Source organism: Thamnophis elegans, chromosome 3, assembly GCF_009769535.1.
Source record: "Thamnophis elegans isolate rThaEle1 chromosome 3, rThaEle1.pri, whole genome shotgun sequence".
NCBI classification, from domain to species: Eukaryota; Metazoa; Chordata; class Lepidosauria; order Squamata; family Colubridae; genus Thamnophis; species Thamnophis elegans.
Genome location: NC_045543.1, coordinates 119307198 through 119328094, shown reverse-complemented (window position 1 = coordinate 119328094; position 20897 = coordinate 119307198). Strand labels below are relative to the sequence as shown.

General features: G+C 33.8%; 1 protein-coding gene across 1 annotated transcript in view; it reads left to right on the top strand.

Annotated features, from left to right (window-relative positions):
* Positions 1 to 20897, top strand: part of IPO11 (importin 11) — a 61311-nt gene that overhangs the window by 12708 nt on the left and 27706 nt on the right. The window contains 14 exon segments of the mRNA XM_032212637.1: positions 597 to 655; positions 1665 to 1713; positions 3115 to 3185; positions 4077 to 4269; positions 4366 to 4518; positions 4721 to 4764; positions 5895 to 5985; positions 8323 to 8370; positions 9440 to 9545; positions 11162 to 11288; positions 16566 to 16599; positions 16727 to 16767; positions 17216 to 17332; positions 18834 to 18947. Of these exon segments, the coding sequence (XP_032068528.1) occupies positions 597 to 655; positions 1665 to 1713; positions 3115 to 3185; positions 4077 to 4269; positions 4366 to 4518; positions 4721 to 4764; positions 5895 to 5985; positions 8323 to 8370; positions 9440 to 9545; positions 11162 to 11288; positions 16566 to 16599; positions 16727 to 16767; positions 17216 to 17332; positions 18834 to 18947 (1247 nt within the window).

Genomic DNA, 20897 nt, shown 5'->3' with positions numbered 1-20897 from the left:
GATTTTATTTTTTTACTAGTTCTTTATATATAAATTAGAATACTAAAATTGTCCTGACAAATGTTAAAAGCTTTGAAGATATTTTATTTTGAAAAATTAAAGTTGTGAGAGAATTTTGTTTATTACATGATGATCATATTTAGACGTTAAAGTTATCCTTCTAAAAACTTTCCTAATGTGAATAAGCAATGTGTTTTGCTAAATTTCTCCTCTCGGGGAAATCTGAAGTTGGTGTTTGAGGGAAAATACTAGCTTGTTTCCTTTCCTTGTTCACAATAAGACATAGTTATAAAGATGATGATTAGAATTATTTATTATTATAGAAATATTGTGTACTATTGAATTTTAGATCAAAAGCCTAATGCATTTTATATTTGTAAGTATATCAAAGAAAATTAGAAGTTATCCTTTTCTTATTTTTCCTTTTTCTTTATTTTTTCCGACCTTTTCCTTTCGAATTTTTTCCTTTTAAGTTATGTTTTGCTATTGCTTTTTATATTTTAATTCTTGTAGAAATTCAATCAAGTATATTAAAAATAAAACAAGGTCAATGAATAATTTTTGTGATGTACGGAATAACAGTTTTAATTTTTCAGTGCTTCGCAAGTTGACAGTTCATGGGTTTGTGGAGCCTCATAAAAACATAGAGGTGATGGTAAGTGTTTATTTTTTGTAAATAGAGTAACTATTCAAAAAAAGGGTAAAATACTATTCTTAGGTGTCTAAAGTTGTGTCTGGGCATAATGATAACACCAAGCTCATATTATTAAAGCGCTTTTGCTTTTATTTTCTTGCTGCACGAGTGGTTAAATCTGGAAGGATTTCTCTCCCCTTCCCCCCTTCCTCCAATGGCTTCTTGTGTAACAATATGGTAGAATTCAAATTCTGTCTTGTTGGAAGAAAAGGAAAAGATCCTTCAGGAGTTGGGCCTTTGACCTTTGAACAGTGTGCTAGGAATTGTGCTGCACAAGTAGACAGGGAAAGAACTATATTATTTGTGTAGTTAATAATTTTCTCCCCTTGTGACATTAAAAATATTAGTTTGATAACAAATTCATGAAGGGCTTTTGAAAAAAATCTAAAAGAGGGCAGTAGTAGCACTTTTTCCAACTAATACATTTATTAAAAAGACAAACTCCTGAGCCATACTCATTTCATCAGATGTATTGCATATAGAATTAAAGTTATCTGCCACTGATCAAATGAACTTCAGCTCATAAAGGCATATGCTTTTAAGAAGATGTGTTGGAAAAAGTTTTACCAGACTCTTGATTCATTGTTACCATAGATTAACATGACTCTTTCCATTGTCTAGGAAGGGCTTCTGCACTTTACTCAAAAATTTGGATTGTACTTTATGTAGTCCTACTATAAAGAGCTATAGGCTTACTAGTTTGTTTGATTAGCTATAAGCAATATTGCCTTATTAGTATATCTAAATTGGAACCAGTAGCATTCAAGCTATTTGGAAATGTTATGTTGGAGAAAAATGATTAGAATCAATATCTAGCTGATAATTTTAAGAATTATTTATATTTTCTTTGCTCAAGTTATCCTGTTCTTGTTCCCTTACTTGTTGTTTTGTATGCTTTAGTGCAACAAATATAATTATTCTTTAAGCAAATGTAACACAATTTGCATCTTTTTGTTTTTAACTCCTCAAGGGATTTCTTCATGCAGTATTTGTACGATTAAAACAATTTTTGGAATGCAGTAAGTATTTTAAGACTTCGGGATACAATTCTGTCTATGCATATTAGGATCAGTCCTGTTGATGTCAGAGATTTGAGATTTTAATAATACTTTATTATTGGAAACAGTTGTTATATAAACAGACAGTTTAACTAAACAGTTTGTTTTCATGTTGTAAAAAAGACACAATAATTCAGATATGATCCTAATATATATTCAAATAAATCTTGGATTCTTTTGTTAAAGATAAGTGGATTTTATGTTCTTGTATTTATAGTATCTTGCCTTCCATTATAATCTGAGGAATGGCAGCTCTAAATCTTGACTTTAATTGAAAATTCACTCCTGGCAAGTTCACTTGAATCTTAAATAATGCAGATCATTTATTGATTTCATGTATGTATTAATCACATTTTTATATTGCCCATCTCTCTTCAGTGATTCTGGGCACTTTATAATAAAAACATAAAAAGTAATATAAAAGCATAAAATAAGAGCAGTGTTAAAACAGTTAAGAACAAAGTTAAAATTAAAAATAGTTCAAGATAGAGGAAGCCTCCTCATGTCACTGACCATCCCCATGGTCGCCTACCACTCTTCAACCGCAATTCCAATTGGCAATGTCAAGTCTTAACACACTTTTGCAAGGCTGGAAGGAGGGGTTCTGCCTTATCTCTCAGGATATGATATTCTAGACCATGCGGGTAATGGCAGAAAGGACTTTCTTCCTTCATCCCTCCAGTCAAAACTCTTTAACTGAAAGGATTCCTCAATATACCCCCTGTGATTAGCAATAGCAATAGCAGTTAGACTTATATACCGCTTCATAGGGCTTTCAGCCCTCTCTAAGCGGTTTACAGAGTCAGCATATTGCCCCCAACAACAATCCGGGTCCTCATTTTACCCACCTCGGAAGGATGGAAGGCTGAGTCAACCCTGAGCCAGTGAGATTTGAACAGCCGAAATGCAGAACTGCAGTCAGCTGAAGTAGCCTGCATTGCTGCATTTAACCACTGCGCCACCTCGGCTCTGATAGGCCGAGACAATGTGACTAGGGTAAGACAATTCCTCAAATAACCTGGTCCCATGCCATGAAGGACTTTAAAGATGATAAGCAACACTTCAAATTGCTTATCCTATCAGAGGCCATCCAAAAGTGCGACCGTGTCATCCAAATGTGCTGTTTCTGTCCCATATCTGGGCTTGAAACCTCACTGTAAGAGATTCAGATAATCCATCTCATCCAGGGTCCTCTGGATTTCTACTGCTTCTTCATTCCTAAATTATGGGTTTTGCTATATTAGATAAATGTGAATTTTTGGCAGTAGCTTTTAACAAATATTGGTTCATTTGAATTAAATTCATAGGTCTGACTAAGCATGACTGATATTTTTGTATTTATAAATTAATTTTATTTATCAGGTAAAAACATTGAAACAGATAATGCTTGTAGGGATCGTCTAGAGAAGACTATAATCCTTTTCACTAAAGTGGTAAGTTTCTATAGCTACCAATCTTTTGAAAAATTTATCTAAATAAATTCTTAAGATTTTTAGCAATTTTAATGTAATAATTATTCTATTATATTAATAATCAGTATTAGTAGAATTGCTGTCTTACAAAATGTGATTTGCATAAATAAGTATAACATAGGTTCAGTGAAGAGAAAATAATTGGAGAGATATTAGAATTAAGAGAGTCTAATGAATTCATTATAAATGAAGTTTGTGAATTTCCTTGCAGGTTCCCATATTCTACCCCCAAACTTATATTAGAGATATCTTACTAAAGTCTGTATTCTTGCTTCCTTGTCTCGCATAGTTGTGTGAATGCTGATATTTGACTAGAGGCCAGAAAGAGAGGCTAAGTGCAAACAGTACTGATATACTTAGATCTGCATTATGGATTTCATAAATTCTGGTCCAAGCCTTCAATGTGGGCGTCTCCAGAATTCTTCAGAATTACTTTTTCTTATCATCCAAACCACTTAAGGAAGAGAAACTGCAGATTCAGCAATCTACATAATGCCTGATTTAAAAAGTTATATATGCCACCCAACAAAGAATATTCAGGCTATTACATTGTTTTCTTCATTGTCTGGAAAAAGAATACATGGAAAACCAACCTTGATCCAAAATGGGTGAATCTTTGTATAAGCTGCAGAATATTTCAAATGAAAATTGGAAATTTTATGTGTGATAATTCTGTTAAATGTTAATAAGCTGTTAAACTTTAAATGCCAAATACATCTGGTGTATTTTAAAATAAACTATTTGTTATTCTGAAAGTTACCCGTATTACCTTGACCTCTTATTATTATTACATTAATCTTAACATTTTTGGAGTGGTATTCTCATGTACACATTTATATTTTCAACTTTTAGCTTTTAGACTTCTTGGACCAACATCCATTTTCATTCACGTCTCTAATTCAGAGATCATTGGAATTTTCTGTAAGCTATGTTTTCACTGAGGCTGGTGAAGGAGTTGTTTTTGAACGTTTCATTGTCCAATGCATGAATCTGATTAAGATGATTGTCAAAAATTGTGCTTATAAGCCATCCAAAAATATAGAAGGTAATTTTTTTAGTTCAGTGGTATTCATAATTGCTTAGTCCTTTCCAATAAATTAGTAGAATACATATTTTCTTTTTGTGAACTGTTTTACTGCAGAGAGCAGTCCTGAAACTCTTGAAGCTCATAAAATAAAGGCATCGTTCTTTACATATCCAACTTTAATGGAGATATGTAGGCGGCTAGTTACTCAGTACTTCTTGTTAACTGAGGAAGAACTAACCATGTGGGAAGAGGACCCTGAAGGCTTTAGTAAGAAATCTTATTCTTTCAGTTGAATTTTACTTCAGTGATTAGCATTCTGGTTTTCTAAGTGCCTAATTACGATTTCCATAAATGTTTTGTATGTGCAATTGTTTTAATATGAATTTCATGTGTATTCAAGAAAATGTGACACCAAAGGATAAATATTGAATATTTAAATAAAATTTAATGTATTTTTCATATTATATAGTTGTTGAAGAAACAGGAGGTGATTCTTGGAAATACAGTATTCGGGTAAGTATATGGCATATAATTTAAATTTAAATTAAAATCTTTTTTTAATATGAAAATTAACTAGGGAAAACTTTCTAACTGCCTGCTAAAGATAAAACCAGGAGAGTGGAGTTTTGTGTATAACAATCAATCACTTACAAATTGTTGAAGTTATAGTGGACCTTCCTAGAGCTATCAGTGACCTGTTTTTAACGTTCCAAAGCCCCTCTCCTGTGATCAGCTAATCACATTTTGGGTACTTGGTGACTGGTTTTACGACCATCTGCAGCACCCTACAATCACATGGCTGCATTTTTTGCCAGTTTCCCATGTTTATTTTGGCTTTTCAGCAAACAATGCCCATTGACTATAATAGATTCATTTAATGACTGCAGAATTCACTTAATGACCACTTCAAAAAATTGTAAAATTGGGTGCGGTCACATGGTTGCCCATGGTTGACCCCTCTGTCTGATGACCATGATTCCAGGTTCAATTATATTTGTAAATTGAGGATTGCCTGTAATCTAAAGACTGTAATGACTGTTGAGGGGGGGGGGGGTTTGTCTTGTTATTTGTTTACTTTTTATATAGTATGGCACTTCTTCATGGATGTTGACAGCAGTTTGAAGATTTTCCAATTTGAATGAACCTTTGCTTATAAATTACTGTTGGAGTAAATTGCTTCACACTGAGCATCAATAACATATACTTTACATACGGGTATCCAAAACAACAATTTAACCTGAAATGTGACATAGTAATAGCCTAAGCTATTTTTAAACACATTTTCCTGTATGTCCGAATTCAATTATAAAAGTAGAATTTGGTATACTGGACAGTAAAGTGATGCTTCTGAAATGGCAAACATTGTAATAAGAAAATAACAAATTAAGGTGACAAAGAAATGGGAAAAACACTGCAGGGATAAAAAGCAGTACAAGGATAAAACAGTGTTACAATATATGCTTAAGGCAGATGATAATATAATTGGACATATTCACTAATTATAATGTCTGTACGTTATAGAACTAATCTAACCACACTTTGTGCATCTACTTTCATGTTCTAGTTAGGTCTCTTAGTACTTCAAGCTAATTTGCTCAATTGTTATTTGCTTTCTATAATTAACCATTTTAATTCATTTTCAGCCATGTACAGAAGTGCTTTTCATTGACATTTTCCATGAATTTAATCAAACGCTTACTCCAGTTCTTCTAGAAATGGTTCACTCCTTACAAGGTATTTTTTTTAAAAAAAATGTTTAATAGCATACACTATAAATTATATAATTTTCATTAAGTAATATAAATATTTTACCAGGTAATATTTGCCTCTAATTAAGACTTTAGGAACTAATATAATTCTAAGATATTTATTGGCAAATTAATTGAACTTTTAATATTGAATTCATTAGGTGTCGTTAAATTTTGTGAATAAGATTAGAGTTGAGATGGAAAATTTGGTTTGTTTTTGTTGAATGAATTATTAAAATTCATTCATTCCCAGTTGTCCTACCTGGTTGAAAGACCTCTTAAAGTCTGAGTGTATAGTACAGTATGTTGGGACTTTTATTATAGTTGAAATAATAGAAGTTGAAATAACGTAAGGTCAGATCAGCAACTGTTCATCTGTGTTCCCACCCTGCTTAAAGCTGTAATATTGTTGCTTTGTGTGTCCTGGGAAGATTTTTTTAAACAGAAGCAGAGATTTTATATTAAATGGAAACAATTCAAATTTCATATGTACAAGTAGTCCTCACTTAATTGTAATTATGATGGGCAACTTTGTTGCTAAATGACATGGTTGTAAAGCACAATGGTGAACATGTTGAGTTACAAAGACATTTCCAGTTGCTATGGCTGTTAGACATGACATCATGTGATTACTATTTGTGACGTGCTGGCAGGACCTGACTTTGCTTATTAGAAGCTGGCAGTGACGGTTGTAAATGATGATCATGTGACTGCGGGACACTGCAACCGTTGTAATTGTGAGCCAGTTTCCAAGTGTCTGAATTGTGATTGCTTGACTATGGGGATGCTGTAACAGCTGCAATTATGAGGTTTGGTTCTAAGTCTCCATGTCCAGCACCATCATAATTTTGAATTGTTGCTGTACAAGTGGTTGACAAATGAGGACTAACTGTACTTTGTAATAAAGGTTACTTAGCTTGCTTTCTCTCACTTTGGGAAGAAATATGCTGACTCTGTTAACCACTTAGAGAGGGCTGTAAAGCACTGTGGAGTGGTATATAAGTCTTAATGCTATTGTTATATATTTTGAGCTTTTGAAGTCAGAATTTAAAGGATCAGAAGAAATTAGTTAGCAGTGGTGTTTTCATGCATATCCCTAATTCCATGTGTGTTTCTTGTTTTCTTAATCATGCCCTCATCACAGGGTTTGACACCCAGAGTGAAAAAGGTATCATAAGTGGGATATTTTTAGAGGAGGTGATATTGAGCTAGTCTTCTGAATAGAGGTATACTATCATCCGTATAAGATGCAGTAGTTCTACTATAGCTATCATGCATTAAAATCTAATGAGCTGTAAGAGGGCCAAGGTACAAGGCTCTGAATGTAAATTATTAGATACTATGCAGAAACAGAAGGAACAATGATACTAAGGAATGATAGCAATGTTAGAAATAAGCACTTGGATGTGAACAAGTAAGGTAGGGTCTGGATGTTTTGAAGAGTAACCATATAAAACCCGGGGAAAGTAAAGCAGGAATTTACTCACGGTAAATCTAATGTACAGTACCTGATTCCCCCATATCACTCGGGAACTATAAAATAATTGTAATAAAAAACAGAATATATATTGGATAAGCTATACATTGGAAACATTTCTTGAAGAATTTGTTACTCTCATACCCTCCTGTTAAACATATTGTTCCAATTTGGAGTTTCTTGGTTTTTGAATGTTGATTAAGAAGTCTTTTCCCTGCCAACTGACCAGACTTCTCTATTGTGAAGTATTCTGAATCAAAGGTTATCTTAGCCTGTGGTGCTTCAATTTAAGACCAGTCTTCTAGTTCATGAAATAGTGTATACCAAATATTTAATGCATTGCTGCATCCAGACAGAGGAATCCTGACATACTTAACTTTTTGATCACCTGAATTATTGCCAATTAATAACCACACACAAAAAAGAACTAGTTATTCACCAGCTCTAGTTTTTCAGTGGTGATCTCGAAATATATAAAAACTTCACTTTTACCTGTACAGATGTTATTTATAGATTACAATGTTTATAAGCGATTGAGGAAAGTGATGAGAACCACAACGTCTTCCTAAATTCTAGGACATTCTGCAATTGCCTTATATGAATTGCCTTCATATAAGATTATTGCATTATAATGCTGATAAGTGGTTACCATGCATAAATATCTACTTTTCTCTTTTCAAGTAAATGCTTTCCTTTCATTATGATTTCTTTCAATTTTGATAGTATTATAATTGTAAAACAAATGCATATTTATAAATAACTTTCACATGAAAACAGTTTATTTCTTCATTTGTCAGCGAATAAAAAGAATTTCTAAGTATTTTTCTGTTACATATATTACTTCAGGCCCCACCAACATGGATGATACTCATGCTCTTCTGATTAAAGATGCTGGTAAATACAGTTTTTTAAAAATAATAATTTTAGATTGACATGTGGAATATTGCTTGTTTACTAATGTCTTTTAATAAATGACAGTATAACATAGTCAGAAGTTTTGAAAACAATTATCAGAATAAACAGTGCAGGTAATTAATATAGAGTTTATAAAATTAGGTTCTGCACAGGATTGAATTAAAAATGTATTCTGAAATTGATATAGAACATTTCCAATTCTTCTTGATATAGAAAATGTTCTTTAGATGCTTCCAGCAGAACATTTTTGAAATTTTTGAATGTTCTGACATAGGAAACAAAATCCCTCCATTCATTTAAGTCCTAAGGTCAGAGAAATAGATTATTTGATGCCAAAGCCAACCTACCATACAACCTACAAAATAATTGGCCAGGAGGATATTTTTTAAGAAACACTCATATCAGACAAAAGGAAAAATTAAATGGAAATCTCTATAGGATTGTTTCATATCTGGCATGGACATGCAGAGTTTTGCATTTAAACAGGTTTTCTAATAAATGCTATATATAATGGAGAAAGGAACTTACATTGAAATCAGAGGAATTATGATTAGGCATGTATCAAACAGTGGAGTGACATTTTTAGATTGATAGACAGATACAGATGTGTATGTAAAGAAAGAAATTGTAAGTTTGCTAGAAAGAGCTAGATTATCTTTATCTTTAGACACCCATGAAAAATCATGATAGATCTACTTATACTGGACCTTGTTTAGTATGAGGAGTTGGATTATATATAAATCCAACAGTTTATAGTGAATTCTTAGTTATTCACTTGTTTAATTGAAACTTTAGAAGATTGTGTCATTCTATGGGGCTCCCAAAAGCACCCCATAATCTGTTACTTTGTGTGCAAAATAATAGATTAAGTAAATCTTCGATGTGGCCCAGCAGTATTCCTTTTATGTTACAGCCCAAAATGATAATTTTAATAATCTTACAAAAGTTAATATGTTTGGCAAATTGCATTCCTTGTTGAACCTGTACATTTAAAATTACATTATAGCATTTTTTTTAAAAATGCCCACATTAATTTTGCTTTGTTCAGTGTACAATGCAGTTGGACTAGCAGCATATGAACTCTTTGATAGTGTGGATTTTGATCAGTGGTTTAAAACCCAACTACTAGCTGAATTGCAAGTTATTCATAACAGGTATGTGACTTTTTTAGCTGATTGTTCCCACAAATTTAGTGTAAATAATGCAGTTTTGGGAAAGTTGGTTTCTCTGCATTCAATCAATTTAAAATATTGTATGTATTATAGATTATTGACAAATATTATGCATGTGTTGAATTTTATCAATCTCTCTGTTGCTTTCTTCCCTTGTTCTAAACTTGGAATCTGACACAATTGCTGGCATTGCACTTGCCAACCTACTGTTACTTCTTTCCATATTCCTCCACAATAGCTACACACAGTTTTGTTAAAGTAGAAATAAGGAATTGCTACAGTGGCAGCTCCATACATAGGCTGCACTTTGGATTTTAACACTTTCTGGATTGTGATAATACAAGATACCAATTGTTTTGTATAGTTTGTATTCTACATTATAATGTAGATTGCCTTAACATATAATGGGAACACTTAGCAACAATAATTGATTGGGGGGGGGAGCAAATGATAGGTAATTAGTGAGAAATCCTAGGACTGCAACCTAGACAGAGATTTTTTTAAAAGATTAAAAAGACAACAAATCAGTTCAGTATTTTTAATAGAATTTGAAGGAAGACTTCATTTTTCTTTAATGTACATTCTTGAAACAAATGTTATTGGAGCCAGTCATATCATATATATGTTTTGAATTTTTAAACAAACTGTCAAAAAAGCAATGACATTCTTCATAAAGTTTTCCTACAGAAAATTATAATTTACCAACATCTGGAAAAAATTGTTTGCTTCCAGTCATAATGATATTCATTAGAAATGAATATTACGAATTGTGATTCCTGTAGATTCCAAATGCATTTGTGATATAGAGATTACAAACGACATATCCCTAAAATGGCTACCATGTTTTTTGCACTATAAGACGGACCTAGGTTTAGAGGAGGAAAACAACAAAAAAAAACATTCAGAGTACTGTGAATATGGGGCGCCGTCCCACTGTTAATATGGAGTGCTGAATATGAAGCAGCAGTGAAGTGAGGGCAGGAGGCAGAGAGACCACACATAAGTTGCAATATAAAAGACTGCAACATTCGCTCCATAAGAAGCACAGACATTTTCATCCACTTTGGGGTGAAGAAGTGAGTCTTATGGAGCGAAAAATATGGCAAACTTACTGAGTAGTGCAATGGCCTAGAAGCCTCCCACTCGGAAAGTTGAGAGTTTAATCCTAGGCAGCAGACAGTTGTTTCTCTATCAGGGCAGAAAGAAAATATCTCACTGTGAACTCCACATACGTGTCAGGAAGAGCATCCCGCCAGTAAATGCTCAGCTCTATTCAATTGCCCTGATTCCACCCCGATAAAAGGGATTCCAAGGTTGTAAAAAGAAAAGTCAATTAACTTTATTTCTTGAATGTATTCAATATAAAATATTTTGTTGTAATCCTTTTTCTTTGAAATTATTGTCAACCGATTTTTATTTATTTTATAGAAAATTAAACATTTGCAATCAGCTGACCCCAGATTCAAATATTGTTTAAAAAAATCCTGCAAGTGTTCAGACATTGTAGGAATAAAGTTACTGAGAATGTTTTGATATTAACCTTTTTAGTTACCAGTTTTAATAACCATGACCTCAAAAAATAATGTTTGTATTTATAGGTATAAACCAATACGGCGGCGAGTGATCTGGCTAATTGGTCAATGGATTTCTGTGAAATTCAAGCCTGATTTGAGACCTATGTTGTATGACGCAATCTGTAATTTGCTTCAAGATGAAGATTTAGTGGTATGTCTGGCTTATTTTTACAAATACGTAGCTTTTCTTTATTATATACCTAGCCTTCCATGTTCAGTTTATTGATATTTGCTTCTTGCCACATTCTTTTGTTAGTGATGTCTCTGTGGATTTTGAAATGTTCTTTATGTAACTCAGAAAATCTGAAGTAGTTTTTCCCCCCCAGTATCCAATCTAACTGAAGGTGTATTCAGTTAGTATTCAGAATAACATTTCTGTGCTAAGCCAATTAAAATAATCTATTTTAGTACCAAGCCAGATGAGTGGTTTGAACTCAAAGTAATCATGCACCATTTACATTTTGTTGTCCATTGTGTATTTTGCATGTGGAAAAAGTAAGTATACCCCTCATTTATCACCCTTAACATACCTAAATTTAGAATCAGGTGCACCAAATCAGGTTCAAATGAATAGAACATCATGAGAGAGTAGTTGGAAGGCACCTGTCTTATTTAAACCTCAGATTTTAGTTTGATTTGTTCTTTGTTTTTTAACTGGTGCATCATGATGAAAGAGTTCTCTGAGGCATTCAGAAAGTTGATTATAGAGTCTAGAAAGGGATTTTAAAAAATTGCCAAACAATTTGACATCAATCTTGAAAGATTGTCTACAAGTGGAAAGGAATTCCAAGCTCGGCTATCCCAGCAAGTCCCAGCAGGTTTCTAGAATTCCCTTGCGTTTTTGGACTTGGCTTGGTCTAGGATGGTCACAGTTTTCCAATTGAAGCCATGGTTAAATCGGTTCATGTGTTGTGAAATTACAGAGTTTTCACCATGTCTTCCGACTTCTAGTTGGTGTTCATGGATGCATTCTGCCGATCTCCTATCTGTTTGTTCTTCTTAGTAGTTGTTGCAGTCATTACACTGTATTTTGGAGATGACACCTGTTTTTTCTTCTGGGGCTGCTGGGTTTTTTGTTTACGTAGGATGTTTTTAAAAGCTTTAGTTGTTTGTGTCTTATGATAATAGTAATCTGTTGGTTGTTTCTGAGCTAGTCTTGATGTATGGCAGTGTTATTCTCTTAGGACTTGTGTTGGTTATGCTGTATTGTGTTGAGTGGTCAGGTACTTTTTGACAAAGTTGTGTGGATATCTACTTTGTTTGAATATATTGTATAGGTGCTTTGTTTCCTTTTTCTGTTCAGGTTTGCTGCAGCGAGTTTGTGTTTGTCTAAACAAAGTTCTTGCGCAGCTCCTCTTGTGGAAGGTAGAGTTGTTGCTTTGGTATTGGAGCACTTGATTGATATGGTTGATTACCTATACACTTGTGTTTCTAGTTTGCCATTGTGGTCTCTGCTGATCAGGATGTGCAGGTCGGGTAGTGAGTTGTTGTTTTCTTCTTTTCTGGTACACTGGATTCCTTTGAAAATGTTATTGATGGTTCTGTGAGTGTTTTCTAATTGATCATTTTTTATTATGGTGAAGGTGTCATCTACATATCTATTTTGGATTATATTTGTGGAAGTGCTATGTCTTCTAGACGTTGCATAACAATCTCTGCTATAAATCCTGAAAGTGATGATCCTTTGATTTGACAAAGGATTTAATTTAGGCAGATGTTTATGAGACCCATAATCCTGATTGTTTAAATCTTTGTATATTTGGTTAAGGTAGGGGTGCTGTGGAGCAGTGTGGTCATAGATTCTTTGGCTAATTCCAGATCTGTGGACGTGAACACAGCTATGATATCAAATGGGACCATGATTTTGTCCTCATCTATATAGTCAGGTCTCTGATTGTTTAAAAGCACTATAGTGAAGAGTTGATGGACTACTTGCTTCATCTTGTGACGTGCCCAAGCTTTCTGTTAATCCTTTTGCGATCTTGTAGTTAAGGATTGATAATGACATAATTTGTAAGAGGAATATGTCAGCCTTGTGCATTTTGGAGCATCCTTAGAGGTGTGAGAGGATAGGTCCATTGCTGCTTATCCACCACTGTTCTTTGTTAGTTTGGCCTTTCTTATTGAGTCACTGAGAGTTCTCTTGATTCAATTGTCTAGTTTTTGTATTGTGTTAGAATTGTATCTGTATATCACCTTTATTTTCATATACTGTTTTAATAAAGATAAAACATTGATACATATTTATTTTTCAAATAACTGTACATATCTTCATTTAGTTGCAATAGTAATAAAAAGTAACTTTGCAAACAATCCTCACATATATGACCTTTGCAAATCTGTAAAGCAAAGGAAAGCTATAGTAAGGTATAACCACAGCTGCGATTTCATTTAATGACTACTCCGCTTAACAGCCAGAGCGTCAGTACTAATTGCAGTTGCTAGACAAGAACTGTCTGCATCATCAACTACTGCAGCTGCTAAGCTATTAAAATCAAATGCTCTGCCTTCTGCTACCATCTATATTTATAGACATCTGTGTTTTTGTTTCAGTTGTTTTAAACAGTCTTTAAGGTGACTCTGTCCATCCCATATTATTGTAGTTTAAACAGAATGTCATTGACTAAAGCAAAAACTGTTTCTCCAGGGTAGGGTTCATGCAAAATACTCCTAACTATATCAGTTGTAATTCATTCGTGAGCTTTCTCAAGTTTAGCTGCTTCCTTTTCTTGGAGTGCTTATTTCTTACCTAAATTAAGATCCAGCTTCTTTGTCCTGAATGCATCTCATGTTAACTACATTCCTCTTTGATTGTCAAAAACTTGACATTCAATTCAGTGTGCTACAAAATACAGCAAACCTATCTCAGAAAGCCTTAAGGAGGTCATCTTTGTATGTCAAAACGGTATGTTTGCTTTGTATTATACCAAGAAAGTCTTTGATCCATAAGAATCGCTGTGGGTAATGGTAGGATGTGACTATCACAGAGAAAGTCTGAAGATGTATTTTCACTAGTTGCCAGTCATTTTTAGACTGCAGTTATAAATTCATCTATTCAGTATTCAATGGGGTTTGTGTATGGGCATCCTATCTTTACCTGAAAATCTTTTCTCTTTATTAGGAAGTTAAATGAAGTATAATTCAGATTCATTGATAATTCTGACTGGTAGGGAATTCAAGTAGCAGGAAGAAAAACCTTGCAGAAAGCTAACATTTTTAATAAAAAAAAGATAAGACATAGTGTGAGGCATATCAGTCTGGACCAAACCAATATTCCATATAGTAGTTTCTAGTCCAGACTCCTTGCACAATATTATTATTTTTTCTATCTTCTCAGTGAGAATATTGTCAATAACAAAGAAAGAAAATAAAGTTTATACACTCTTCCTCATTGTATTCAACCTCAAAAGTTATTCCCAAATTTGAATGTTATTAATTTATATTCTACCATTTCAACTCCTTACAAGTATGGGAAATATATTAGCCTATGAGGAGTTTTTCCAAAGATGTTTACTTTTTATAAAATATTTAATGAAAACTGTTCTGCAGATCTTTTAAATATACAATTTTGAAAGGTAATCTTTAGATCTCTGTATTGCCCTGGGGTCCCCAGGTGTGCTAGCAAAAGCACATTTTCAAGGCCTTTCAAAAGAATATCAAGGTGGAGCCAGTCTTATGACTGCAGGGATAATGTTCAACAGGGGGAGAGTTACCATGGAAAAGGCCCTTCTTCTTGGTCCATCCAAATGGATCTCCTTAAGAGAGGAGACCTGTAACATACCCTGCCTCCCCAGTCTGGTGGGTCAGATAGATGTAACAGGGAAAAGACGATCCTTCAAATAACCTGACTTCAGGCAATGTAAGGCTTTAAAGGTGACAATTATTGTCATTAATTGCCAACATTTCTACTGTACACATTTAGAGTGAATGTATTCAGATAATAACTTGACTTCTGAACAAGCAGAATTTAGATCAGAATAATCAAGTGTATCAATGAACGGTTTTGCACCATTTATCTGAAAAATACTTGCCCTATTAAAGAAGACCTTTATGTGACATTTATTGAATAGTCTTCAGCTCAATTCCTCAGGAGAAATTATGGAGGAAATTAGTTGTCTTCTTTCAATAAGAAAATTAATCGCCGTCTTACATTAATGGACTACAATGCAAATTAATCAACCTCAGTCCTATCAAACAGGGCTATATTCTTTTTCCCTTCAACTTCTACATAAAGGACATTATTACGGACCTTTCTGAATAAGAGTATCACTCTTCAACATTTGCCTACCACCCTATTTCAAATCTCTTATATATCCCGTTTATTCGTAGCCCAAACTGATCTGCATACTGTAGGTGACTTGGTTTTTTTTTTTTATTGCCACATTGTTCTAGAGAAATTCTTAATTTCCTCAGTTACTCCATAACTAAGTTATTCAGTTATTCACTATTGCTGCAGAATGCCTTGCAGCAATAGAATTTTATAAAGTAAATGTTTTGGCTTTCATGTTATTTGGTACACAACTCAGTGTTTATAAGTATAACCCTGCTTTAGAAGTTGTTCAATCTAAATTTCTGAAAGTCATATTTCCTGTCCGTCTCTGATTCACCTTGTGGAAATATCACTTGGCCTGGTTGAAGTCTTAATCAAACTTACCCAAATGATTTGAGATTTAGAACCTCAAGTGAAAATGCCAAAATCATCCATCCCAATTATGGCATACTGCAATGCGCTCTACATGGGGCAGCCCTTGAAGAGCATTCGGAGACTTCAGCTCGTCCAGAATGCAGCCGCGCGAGCGATTGTGGGTGCACCTCGGTACACCCACATTACACCTATCCTCCGCAAGCTGCACTGGCTACCTATTGGTCTCCGGATACGCTTCAAGGTGCTAGTCGTCACTTATAAAGCCCTTCATGGTATTGGACCTGGGTACTTGAGAGACCGCCTGCTGCCAATTACCTCCCAAAGACCAATTTAGATCCCACAGATTAGGCCTCCTCCGGATTCCATCTACTGGCCAATGTTGCCTGGCTACTACCCGGAGGAGGGCCTTCTCTGTGGCTGCTCTGGCCCTCTGGAACGAACTCCCCCATGGAGATTCGGACCCTCACCTCCCTCCAGGCTTTCTGTAAAGCCGTTAAAACCTGGCTGTGCCGGCAAGCCTGGGGTTGACAAGTTCCCTTCCCCCCCTCGAATTGTGTGACTGTTGATTGTTTTTAAATTCTCTCTGTATCTTGTTTGTTGTGTTACCTTGTTTGTTTTAACCCCCCCCCCTTCTGGGTTTGTTAGCCGCCCTGAGTCCCTCCGGGAATAGGGCGGCATATAAATGCAATAAACCTTCAACCTTCAAACCTTCATAGCTGTATGTTCTGCAAATAATTCCTATATATCTTTATAATATGTTCTGATTCAATTATTTTCACTCAGGTCCGTATTGAGACAGCAACAACATTAAAACTTGATATCCTTTTCCTTGTGTAAATTATTATGATGTACAGAATTCTGAAAACATTTAGATTGGGTTTTGGGTTTTGTTTTTGTTTTAAATCATGAGATACAGGGTTCAATTTTTCTTAACTCAATTTTACCAGTGGATGATTTTGAATTTAGGACTGACCAGTTCTTACCAGTAAGTATTTTATCTAATTACAAGTAAATATTTCAGTTGAAAGGTGGGGATATTTTCATTATAAAAGTTGATATAGTAGTATGTATTGTGCAACTATGAAAGTTTCTAAATTTTATCTTGCTGATTTATAGAGGAAACACACTTTTAGTTATCTATGTCTGATAAATATTGTATATTTAATGAGCTATTATCATTTCAGGTATCTTAAAACTGAATATGAAGAAATATAATTCATAGAAGAGGCATGAGGGACAGAGAATAAAAAAAGAGAAGGAGAAAAACTAATTTTGAAATAGGAAGTGAATCCTAGTAATGTTTAATACAAGTTATAGGATTAGATTTGTGGCAAAGATAGACCAGATATTTCAGATATAAAAGTTACTCTTATTAAATATTTGGGATCAGTAAATGAAACAACTATTATTAACAGCCAATTTTTTTCTTATAGTACTTGGAATCTATGTTTACATTGCTCTTTAAACTTCTTCAAGAAGTTAGAGAATGTGACACAAAGATGCATGTCCTCCATGTTCTCTCTTGTGTAATTGAAAGAGTCAATATACAGGTAAATTTCAATTTTTCTTTCATTTTTAAATTCATATTAAACTTAAAAAAAGAAATCAGATGACATTTCCTTGAACTTGTTGAACCACGTATCATTTTAATTTGTTGAATTTTTTAAATAAAAATGCATTACCCTGCCATTAAAGTTCTGTAACAGTTAGAACTTTTTCATATTCATGATTTCTGTTCGATCCTAAATAAGTAAACAAATACGTTATATCAAGCAGTTTATTTATTTATTTATCATGTTTATATCATATGATTGAGTGAAAAATAGTACAGCAAAAAACAAACAAACAATATGTCAAACAGACATTTTTTAAATGGAGCACATACAAGAGATTCAGTCAGCAATGGAACCATATCAACAATGAATCTCACCAGTCCCCTAAGATTTCCAGGCTTGATGACAAGTCAGATCTTGAGCACATTAACATTGGTTTGGGTGTGTTTTTCTTAATAAATAATACGTCACTTTCTATTTTAGCCTGTTTATAAAATCACTAAGCTAATACATTAAAAATGAAATGCAATAAACATAAAATTCTTCAAAAATATAGTAGCAAATTAGTAAAACTTAAGAGAAACCAATGGATTAATATATTTTAGTAGCCACACTACATTAAAGATATCAAAATATCCTAAAGGATACAGTATGCCCATTGTTTGGATTGAAATCCTGTATTTGAGTAAATTAAGTAAACTCATGAGATAGAGTTCCATAGACTGAATTTTCATTGCTCCTTTAAGCTCTGATGAAACAGATCAAATCTTCAGGTATTTTACCTAGCTTTAGAGGTGAAGAACCATTTCCAAGAACAAACAGTCTGATCTGCCTACCCCAAATTAAAAGGATACAATTCTGTCTTGCATGGTTGTACAAATACAGTACATAACTGAGAATAAGAAACCTCTAGCCTAAGGATCAAAATACATGCTTTATATTATCATACGCTTCCTGTGGTGCTCTTCTCCCCTTTCCTGTTCCCTAAAGAGCTGTTGAAGAGGGAGTTATAATTGATAGGTTAAATGTTTTCGGTCAGAAACACCCTCTATCCTGCTGTGGTTTCTGAAGGAAGTACCACTGGAAATAATTGCCTTGGCCGAAATATTCCCTGATATCCATGCCTCTTATCCATCCTAGAAACAATACTTAGTTCTCAGTTTGAAAGTTCAAGAAAATCCAGTACTGATTTTTTTACACATTATTTATGAATAGTATTTATAACATAATTTAGACTTGCAATAAAATATAAACTTTTTTTCTAGAGCTTCTCTCAAAATTGTTGTAACGATGATGCTAATTCTTAGACAAAGCTGTCACTTGATTTTGCATATTGTTTTCTTTAAAAAAGAGTATGAAATTGTTTATTTTCTTGAACATATGCAGTCATGGAATTAAGATGTTAATACAATAAATTAGTGCATTTCTTAATTTTTAGATGTAAGAATTTAGATTCACTTCACTCTTAAAAACAATATTACATTGCTTTTGATTACAGATAAGACCTTATGTAGCATGCTTGGTTCAGTATTTACCTCTACTTTGGAAACAAAGTGAAGAACACAATATGCTGAGATGTGCTATTCTGACTACCTTAATTCATCTTATTCAGGTAAATTCTTCTCTTTTTTTCTTCCATGTATTTTTAACTTATATAATATTGATATCCCAGTAAAATTTAATATCATACTAAATATTAAAGTGTACCTCAACCTCTAAGGGTTAGCCTAAAAGGAATGTTATAGGGTTGTTCAGATCCTTTTTTCTTTCTCTTTGCTTTCTTTGCTTGTGAGATTTTCTTGTGCTGTGCATAGTTAAGCAATAAAACAAGTAAGGCTTGTTTTGAATGTGCACATTTTATTACATTATAATAGCACAGGTAATATTTCTGTGGCCATGGAACAAAAGTAATGTGAGGATAGGGTCAGAAGGTGATTAAGTAGGTACGGTTAGTTCATATATGGGCAGTGACTGGTGTTTAATGGTTTTTAATTGTGATAATCCTTATCCTGGGGACTGCATTATAGTTTATATGAGTTTCTCATACCAAATTCTAGGAAAAATTGCTGTGAATTTTAGCATTCATGATAGAAGGCCACAAAAGCCAAGGGGAAAAAAAATCTCAGGAATTACATGCAGATTGCACACACTTGTTCAAAAGGAAAACTCAGGAATTCCTCAAGACTATAAAGATTGTTTTAAAAGGAAACCAAAAAAACCCAATACAATAGATTTAGAATATCTTTACTAGCCAAATCATGGCTAAAACTTTTTTCTTTTGAAAAAAGAAATGGTGGAAAGATTCCCTTTCATTTCTCTTGAAATGTTGTCTATAATTCAGAGAAGGGAGTTTGTTTTAACTTCACCTGTTACAACCTCCCTAGTCTTGCTTCCGTCTCTATATACACACTTTGGAGGATTCTGCAGAACTATTCCAACTTTTTTCTTATTCTAAACTTCTTTTCTTTTGCTTTCACTTCATATTCTTATGCCTTGTATTTCAATTCTTCTGAATCTCAACAAGTTCATCCCGTAAGATGAGAGCAGGTTTGAATTCTTTCATGAATCCTCCATTGTTAAGCTTTCTACATTTATGTCAGTGCATATTTCATATAATGTTAATAGAGAAGGCTGCTGAAATAGAAGAGTTGATCTCTATTATGGAAAAAATGTAGATCATTATATACTGAATGAAACCTGACCTACTTAGTATTTCTAGTTCTTGAACAGTGGAAAATATGTTCTGCTATCTAAAGTTAAAAGGTACTGACGCTGCATCTAACATCCTTAATAATAGTTATCAATTCATTTCATAAAATAATTTAATTGAGTGCATTTAATGGGACTTGTATTCCATTAGAAACAACAGATTAGCAATATTTTACAAAAATTTGATATTTATTAATCATTGCATTATTTGTACTTGTACTTGACGCCTCTTCACCCATCGTGGGTATAGGCGACTTCCATGGAAATTTGACGCCACTGTTTTCGGTCCTGGGCTAGGGTTGTCAGGTGGTGCAGCCAGTCGCTAGCAATGTTTGCACATTGAGGCAACCGATATTGTTTAGCCCTAAAAAGGAATGGATACGGCGATCCATGGAAGCTGTTTCGGCTGGATATACCCAAGGGGACGCCAGTCCCAAGGGTCAACAGAGCCCGATTGGTGGGAAAATTGCATTATTTATCATTATTTATTTGGCATAAGTGGATACTTTATTCCTCTCTCAAACCATCTACCTGTCCAAAATGTGAACATTATTTTCCTCTAAAGAGTGTCCTTTTTCTTTAAAATGAAGGTATATTCTGATTCTGGTCTTGTAGTGCTGCTTCTCTGCTGGGTCATCTTGTGTAAAGTTCTCTCCGCTTGGTTTCTCCAATGTAGAACTCTGAACACTCTTCCCTCCACTGAACTGCATGTACTACATTGCTCTTCTTATCTTTTGGTGTCCAATTTTTATCTTTATGAATAAATACCTTAAAACAGGTACTTGGGAAACACTACATACCTATGTTCTTCAAACCCACTAACAAAGTGGTTCCCAACCCCTGGGCTGCAGCC